This window comes from Mytilus edulis, chromosome 6, assembly GCF_963676685.1.
Source record: "Mytilus edulis chromosome 6, xbMytEdul2.2, whole genome shotgun sequence".
NCBI lineage: Eukaryota > Metazoa > Mollusca > Bivalvia > Mytilida > Mytilidae > Mytilus > Mytilus edulis.
In genome coordinates this window covers 69762103-69771132 of record NC_092349.1, presented here as the reverse complement: position 1 = coordinate 69771132, position 9030 = coordinate 69762103, and the positions used below count along the sequence as shown (strand labels likewise).

The 9030-nt window shown below is 34.0% G+C and overlaps 1 protein-coding gene across 1 annotated transcript in view; it reads right to left on the bottom strand.

Annotated features, from left to right (window-relative positions):
• Positions 1 to 1175: 1175 nt before the first annotated feature.
• LOC139528275 (leucine-rich repeat-containing protein 14-like) overlaps positions 1176 to 9030 on the bottom strand; it is a 63279-nt gene continuing 55424 nt past the window's right edge. The window contains exons 3-7 of the mRNA XM_071324181.1: positions 6846 to 7189; positions 6107 to 6208; positions 4446 to 4538; positions 3491 to 3660; positions 1176 to 2618 (exon numbers count right to left, since the gene is read on the bottom strand). Of these exons, the coding sequence (XP_071180282.1) occupies positions 1881 to 2618; positions 3491 to 3660; positions 4446 to 4538; positions 6107 to 6208; positions 6846 to 7189 (1447 nt within the window). The 3' untranslated portion in view covers positions 1176 to 1880. The remainder of the gene's footprint in view (positions 2619 to 3490; positions 3661 to 4445; positions 4539 to 6106; positions 6209 to 6845; positions 7190 to 9030) is intronic.

Below are 9030 nucleotides of genomic sequence, written 5' to 3'. Positions count from 1 at the left end.
CAAAGATGAAGAACTGGATCTTTCATCGCTGTATTGGATACCTAAGGGACGACATCAAAAGATCGATGTAGGATAAACAAAAAAACTTAAATCAAATAGTTTAGGGGTGGGGGTCAACATTGCTGCAAGTTTTGTTAATCTAAAATCGATTTTACATATATCCCTATAAGTAAATCATTTTTTCCCAAATTAAGGTAAGAGGGGGTGTGGGGGTCAGTGAAAAAACTATGTGAATTAAGTTTTTTATCCTTCATTGAACTTTAGATGTCGTCCCTAAATTACACAAACAACGGTATATTGCTGGGTCTTCCAAGTGCTCCACGAAACCTCTTTCTAAATTACTAACATCTAGTTTATCAGCAATCAAAGACGGGCTTCAAAGTTATTGTGAAACTGCCTATTCTAGAGGTGGCGTAAATCAGATATGGATACTAAAAAATTCCGAAGATCTTTTAGAGTACATACAATCTAGCTCTCTTTCATCTTGTAATAGTATTAAAACATTTCTTAGGAAGAAAGATAAGAAGTTAGCAATATCCTTTAACTCTACTTTCCGCTATATAGATGATGTTCTTTCACTAAATAATTCAACATTTGGTGATTATGTGGAACACATCTACCTCATCGAACTAGAGATAAAGAATACTACAGATACAGTTAAGTCGGCCTCAAATCTTGACTTACATCTAGAAATTGACAATGAGGGTCGGTTGAAAACATAACATTACGACAAAAGAGATGATTTTAGCTTTCCGATTGTGAACTTTCCATTTCTAAGTAGCAACATTCCAGCAGTACCTGCATACGGGGTATATATCTCCAAATTGATTCGATATTCCCGTACTTGCATTTCCTATCATGATTTTCTTGATAGAGGGTTGCTGCTCACAAGGAATCTATTAAATCAAGAGTTCTAAATGGTGAAGTTGAAATCGTTCCTTCGTAAATTTTACGGACGCCATCACGAGTTGGTTGACCGTTATGGAATAACCGTTTCACAAATGATATCAGATATGTTCCTTTTGTCGTAACTGCAGTCCCCTTCCCTTTCATGAATGTGACCTACCGAATTAGACTATTTACCGGATTTGTTATTACATCATACATATTTTGCATTATTCTTTGTACAAAATATCAAAAGAAACAATTCCAAGAATTCACTTTACAAATATACATTTTGCAAGATGTTTTTTTTTTAATTGTACAAAATAAAACAAGTTACATTAATAATGAAAGGTTGCATGGCATCTTTGATATTCTGATTATTTTGAATTAATTTATGAGTCTATACAATGTAAAGGATGTGCTTTCAAATCATGTATGTGAAATATAAACTTAAACTAAAGCTGATTTACATATATAATTTGCCAAGCAAAAATGGTTCTCTGAAAATTACAAACGAGTTCATACATGAATGGATTGGGCAGTAAATTCGTCCACCTCATCTTTTCTATCTGGCGCCTTTTTCTATATGTGCTGAGTAAGCACAAAGTTTTTGACGTTAATTATACTATAATTGATTATTCTGTTCATGAAAGTTGTTCGATCCACTTTCAATATTTTTTTTTAATATATTTCAACACATTAGTTATGTTTTTCTGGTGTTGATTAATATTCTTGCTGCAGGTACGAACCGGAATTCGTTATTTCCACGAAACATGTATGCTCTGTAACTTTATTTAGTTTCGACGTACTGTTATTCTTTACTTGGTGGATTTCAGCTAAAAAATGTCATAAAAGGTAACACACACCCTTTTTGTTTTACCGAATCCAAATAAGAGATGACTTTTAAAAATAAAAGGAGGTAGCTTAGGTTAATTATTAACAAAATAAATGAATAAATAAGAAAATAAATAAAAGTTGTTTTGTTGTATATACACTTATTCAAGTTCTATATCATCACGTTTTAAATCGGATAGTATGTTGTCACAAAATTCCAAATATTTTTCTCTGTTATCAAACCTATCTAAATCATTGCTCCCTAAAAAGGCGTGACATTCTGGTAACATTAGACATTTCTGCAGGTTTGTCAACAAACAACATCCTTTCAAGATCATTTGACTATCGGTTTCTGATAATGGCGTGAAACTTTGGATTCCAAGAGTTTTTATGTTTGTACATTTAGAAGCAACATCAACAATATTTCTTAGTTCTGCAGGACTAAAACAACAGTAAGACAATGAAAAACATCGGATTTCTTCTAGTTGTTCTAACAGAGACAAAATACTTTGGTATGAATTCCGAAGATTGTTTCTGCTTACATTCAGATCAAACAAACCACGTGTTAACGGCCATTCTAGCAGAAACAACACGTCTGCTTCGGACAAACGACAGTCTCTAAGCGACAGAAACGTCATTGTCTGCTGCAGTCCTGTCAAAAGGTCACTTAAATTATCTTTTAAGTTACAAAGAGGAAAATTTAATTTCTTCAAATTTGTCATCGTTCTCAGTACTTTGTTCAGTTCTTTCACTGCTGTCTCGTTTTCGTTACAGTGTATGGTATTTGGGAGACTGAGTGACTTTATGTTTGGCAACAACGACAATGCTTCAAGTAAAATCTCCATTTTGTCGTCGTCTGTACAGAGATTCCTATCTTCTATTTCAAGTTCTGTTAAGTCCTGAAATATTAATTATTTAAATTAGAAATGTTATTGAATTTTAATAGGGAATTTGAAAATAAATATTCAGGAAACGAATTTAATAATTCCAAAAATTTCCCAAGTAACAACAAGGCGCCTTTTCGCTTTTTATAGGATGCCTATTAGTTATTCGTAGATATCAAACTTAAATTTTAATTGTTTAAAAGGCAAATAAATAAGCATTATTATAATATTTTTGTTCGCTTGTGATATGTTGTTTATACTACTGTCGGTCATCTTGACTATACCATAGCAACTAGAGTACCCGGAGAGGACCACTGACTTTTCGTAGGAGCACTTGAAAGTCAATTAAGATGGGAATCTAACATCTATAACTGAATTTTTGGAATTATTGCGAGCATTTATAATTGCGATTTTGACATGATCAATCAAAATTTGAGATTAATTATTGTGAATTTTGGAAAAGCTGTATACAGATACATTTGTATTTGTATCAGATATTAGAACGCAAGTTAGTATTGCAATACTAATTCAGTTGCACTATTCACATTAATAAAATCCTTACAACTACAAATGAATTTACAAATATTCAATATGATAAATATTTAGAGAGAAAAATAAAACAAAAGAAAGTAATCTTAATTAACTCCCTTTGACTGGTGTATTCCGCATAACAGAAGATCAATACGTGTAACTGACTTAATGAACAGAGTTTGCTTACATAACACATTAGATCTATAGCAGTCAATAAGGTTATATTTTATTAAATATAAAAAAAGAAGATGTGGCATGATTGTCAATGAGACAACTGTCCACAAGAGACCAAAATAACACAGAAATTAACAACTATAGGTCACCGTACGACCTTCAACAATTGTTAGTTTAATTACCCTTGGTTCAAGTACTCTATGTAGTAAGTTTAATGGTAGATTGACATCACTTATACGTTCTGTCCACAGCCTCTGACAAGCAAATCTGAATGGAGTCTCGTTCTGTAAGGCCAAACCAATAGGAACATCGTCTAAAGTCATTTTACAGTCCAATATAATGGTAATAGGTGCTGAAATGAGTATCAAAAACTTACAAACGTTGTTTTTGTTTTATTTTTCTATAGGAACAACTTCAATATGTATTCGTATTCAGAAGTCAAGATCCTCCTATCATATATGAATTTCTATAAGAAAAAAGAAGATATGGTTTGACTGACAATGTGAAAACTCTCCACAATAGACTAAATGATATAGAAATTAATAGCTACATATAGGTGCCTGTTTTTCAACAGAATTCTTTCACTAATTGGTTCTTTACATAGGAAATAAACGCATTTATTATAAAACCAGGGCCCCTCTTTTCTGGGAAAAATTTGGTTGATTATATAGGGAAGCATGACAGGAGCGCCCCGCCCTCCCCATCCTTGGATCAGTCAGTGGACCCACCCTTATAAAAAGTTCTGGATCCGCCACTGACTGTGCGTATTGCTATATATGTTCGTTTATTCTACATTGGCTAGAGGGAGGAGGAGGCTGGAGGGTTAATATATTACACATATTTAACTACGCCGCTTTTTGGCGCCTGCACAAAGACAGGAGTCTCTGATCTTTCTAAGTCTTGAAAGTTTTTTTTAATTGTTTTTCTTTAGTTTTAGATCATTGATGAATCATTTATATTTTTTGGACTTGAGTCTGACGTCCATGTTCACTGAATTAGTACAGATATTGATAAGGGACCAGCTGAAGCAAACTGAAGCCCACCACTGTTGTGTTGTTCATTAGTTGAAAAATGCTTGATGTATGTTTGCTTAGATATACAATGATCTATAAGTATTAATTAAAGTAAAGCACATACGAAACTGGTGTCCATGTGGAACATGAGCGTCCATTGTTGTATAAATGCACTTTATTCTGTTCAAGTATTTCTGCACCTTTTCTTCTGTTATATCTGAAATATGAAGGCTGAAATTACTGCATGGTAAAAATGCAAACTTGAGTGATAAATCGTTTCAAAACTTCATCTGAGTTATTTAGTTCCATCAATACTTCAGCAAAGAACACAAAAAAAGATAAGTGAAAATATTTCGAAGAATATCTGCAATAGGAGATAAGAATGATGATTACATAATTGTGTTTAAATGATATCAAATATTTCTCACACAATCGACAGCTGCTTCATCAGATATTTATAATAAATAAAAAGATAAGCTTGGTGTACATAAGACAAAAAATCTCTTGAAATAGTAGGATATAGCGAAAATAACACCGATTTTTTGTTATTATTCATCATCAATGTTGTTCGAAGGTCTTTAACGATAAACAAAATCATTTCTCAAAACCCAGAATCTAATTATATTATTTGGTAGTCGTCGGTACATGTATATCAATAACTCAGTTAAAGATTCGATTTAGAAATTTAAATTATTAAAGTAAGTAAGTAAGTAAGTAAGTAAGTAAGTAAGCAAGCAAGAATGTAAGTACGTTTGTAAAAAAGTCTATTGAAAATGGCTTCGTCCTTACGGGGCCTGTTATAGCTGATTATGCGGTATTGGCTTTGTGCATTGTTGAAGGCCGTAAGGTTGCCTATATTTGTAAATATATGTGTCATTTGGTCTCTTGTGAAGAGTTGTTTCATTGGCAATCATACCACATCTTCTTTTTGTATAACTCGATAGACGGGTAAAAAGCACAAAACAAACCAACTAACAAAAAGACAAAAGACACATATAGGACTGATGTAAAATTACTGACAGTTACTAAAACGGCTTATAATTCAAATTACAACAACTAAATCAATCATGTATTAATACTTAACTATCTATTATTACATATACAAAGGATAAAGACGTCGTACTTGAACAATATCCTCCCATGAAGAGAGAGAGAAAGGACCGATCACTCTGCATGGGAGATTGGAACAGCATAAGGGACGACATCAAAAGATCAATGTAAGATAAAAAAAAAAAAAAAAAAAAAAAAAAACTTAATTCAAATAGTTTGGGGGTGGGGGGTTGAACTGCTGCAAGATTTGGTTATCCGACATTGATTTTTACATATATCCATATGGGTCAATCAATTTTTCCCAAATTAAGTTAATAGGGGGGTAGGGGGGTCAGTGAAAAAACTATTTGAATTAAGTTTTTTATCCTTCATTGAACTTTTGAAGTCGTCCCTAAGTATTACATTGTGCAGTGCCAAAATATAAGTACAGTGAAACCTGTTTAAACCGAACCTCTTCAGGACATTAAAAGATTTTGATCGGTTTTGACCAATGTTCGGTTTTATCAGGTTCACAACGCATGCACTTTGATATGACGGTGCTTCAGAACATGTTTGGTTTAGACAGGTGTTCGGTTCATGCAGGACTCAGTTTAGCCATGTTTCACTGTATCAACGATCTACAGATTGTAAGAACATATGTGTACAGAGATGTAACCTTATGCATATTTAGGTCTTCTTTCATTTACTAAAAACTGAGTAATTGTAAAGTAAACAAGATTTATAGGGTATACTTACCTATAGTTTGAGATAAAATGTCGTAAATCTTTTCAGTATCTCTATCTGCGGGTGGCATCCATAATAATGGAAGACGGCAGATATCACGACAAAGCGTGCGATCTGCAACGAAATTTTAAACTAAATAAGGTTATACTTTTGAATTTTCAAACATAGTCTGAATAATAGCTGTGTGTGTGTGTCTAATATTACTGGCTGCAGTTTAGCTCTCTTTGTTTTATTTGACATTTCTCTCAGGTCATTTCTCTCAGGTGCCACATATGGAGCAGGAACTGTTTATCCTTCCGGATCTCGAGACATCATCTCTGGCCAGAATTTGATGGGATTCATTTTGCTTAGTCTTTATTTTTCTATGTTGTGTTTTATGTACTATTGTTTGTTTGTCTGTATGTCATTTTCTATTTTAGCCATGGCGTTGTCATATTATTTTTGAGTAATGAGTTGAATGACACTCTGGTATCATTTTCCACGCTTTACATCGAAACGAGGCTGATCGAAAGGAGATCGCGGTGTCTGTATGTCATTTTCTATTTTAGCCATGGCGTTGTCGTAATGAGTTGAATGACACTCTGGTATCATTTTCCACGCTTTTTATCGAAACGAGGCTGATCGAAAGGAGATCGCGGGAGAGAAATGTGGTTAATATGAAGACACAAGAAAAAGCAAAAACAGCAGCGAAAGAGGACTATGCTAATGAAATATGTTGTTGTTTGGTCTCAATAAAAAAAACATGGTTTGCCTTGTTTGAATCCTGATAGGTTTACTGTTCTCAATCTCGAAGAATACTTTTGTCTTAGAAGTCCACACATTATACAGTCCAAAAACGTTATCCCGTCATGTCCCTCTATAGGTATCGTGAGCAGCTGAGCTTCCACTAGATCTTCCTTTGGCATAACACTTTGAAGGTCAAGGATGGAGTGTGGCCATGTTGATACTAAATAATCAATAGTCTGCAATTGTCGTTGAAAAATGGCCTCTGCCAGCAATTTTGGATACAGATCAGCCGGAATAGCGTCTGTTTCAAATGCTGATATTTGGTTACCTTCACAGACTAGCTCATTCATGCACATTTTTGCCAATGGTCTGGAAAAATATATATATAATACTTGCATTAATCAATGACAAATTGTTGCAATTACAAAAATCGACAAGTATCACTCATCTTCTATTTATATATTAAAAATTGTCAATATTGGTCACGCTTAGACCCAATGAGAACCACACACTAGTCAGTATTTAACTTCACCCAAAAAGATGACTCAACTTCCCTCTATATTTAAAACCTGCATACTAATTTAAATAGCATTTGCTCCCCTTGAACACTATTTGGCCCCTTCCGTGTCATTTCCCTTTAAATTTGCTGAAAAGTCATACTTTAAGTCCATTTACAGTAACGGCTAATATTTGATTTTACCATCTTAATTTCAATTTTCATATTGAACACATTTGACCATTCAATATGAGTTCCCATGTATTTTTGTCATATATGAAGGAGGTTTTAGGTCATGTTTTCCTAAACACCTTATTGCTATTTGTCTGTCTGGATTGTTAAAACCACAAAATCAAATATTGATGAATATGCAAGTTTTCAACAATCCCGGAACATTAACAAAGATGTGTGTGAGAGGGTGAAAATTACCCTTCTGATGTACTGATATTTTTAGCACCCCAAGTGAGAATCTAACTCAGGACTTTCAGCACTGTAGCCATCGGTCTTAACCACAAGATCACGAACTCACATTTGATGAACTAATTTCTTCTATATTAACTGTACGTGCTTAAATTCTGTATTATTTGATAACCAATCACATTCACGTTGCATGTTTGCATGATAATGGGTTCTGTATGAGTGAACTATAGTGTATTGCAAAATTAATGCAAATTGTGACGTCAGTGCGCCTTCACGTGACATAATTATTTGTAACCAAACCGGCTTCTCATGTAATGTAACGGTTTATTTCGTCCTCTGTGATATTTTATCCTGAGGATAATTTGTCCCGGTAATTTTTTTCCAGGCATGGTATTTCATTTCACAGGTTGATTTTTCCCAGAGGAGTGAAAATCTATCAGATTTCTGTGTTATGCGGATAGTATGTACGGGTATATATTTGCCGTATTATATTTCACAGAACCGTGTGAAAAAGAGTCCCATTAACTACTATGTAAGTTACTCTCAATCAATATATACCTGACTATAATTATAAAATGTTTACAAAGGTAAGCAACTGTCTAGGGCCAGGTAAGGGAGGGGAAAAATTAGTATTAGTACTATTTCGCAGAACGATAAACAGATGCATAGACAGACCAAGGGGGTGGGGGAAATTTAGCTTATGACATATATGTAAGAAATCATTGAAGCTTGATGGGAGTGGGCAACCCTCTGGTCCATCAGAGCCCCCACACCTTTTTGAAAAGTTCTGGATCTGCCACTGAGATTTGCAGGTTTTCTTAGTAAAGATACCTTAAAATATCACAAACTGTGTGCTTTCCAGACCATAGTTTACATTTTTTTTCATATTTTGCCGTGTCAAAATGACCTAAATTTAAAGGACAGTATATAGACCCAAAAATGGTATATCACATTCTACACATCAAGATTTTAGGGAGCTACCATTTGATTTTTATGGGGGGGGCTAGGATGAAAAATTTTGTCCTGCCTTTTTTTTTTAGCTGTTATCTCTGTCCTGCCTTTTTATTTTTCACTCTGTTCGGTCCTGCCTTTTTTTTTAAAGTTTATCCTGACTTTTTTTTACCTAAATTGTCATCCTGACTTTTTTTTTTTTTGCAAGTGTCTCATCCTGCCTTTTTTTTTACTCAAAACTCCTGTCCTGCCTATTTTTTTCAAATTTCATCCTAGCCCCCCCATAAAAATCAAATGGTAGCTCCCTTAGCAGGAAAGACTGCCATTGGAGTTTTTAACCATT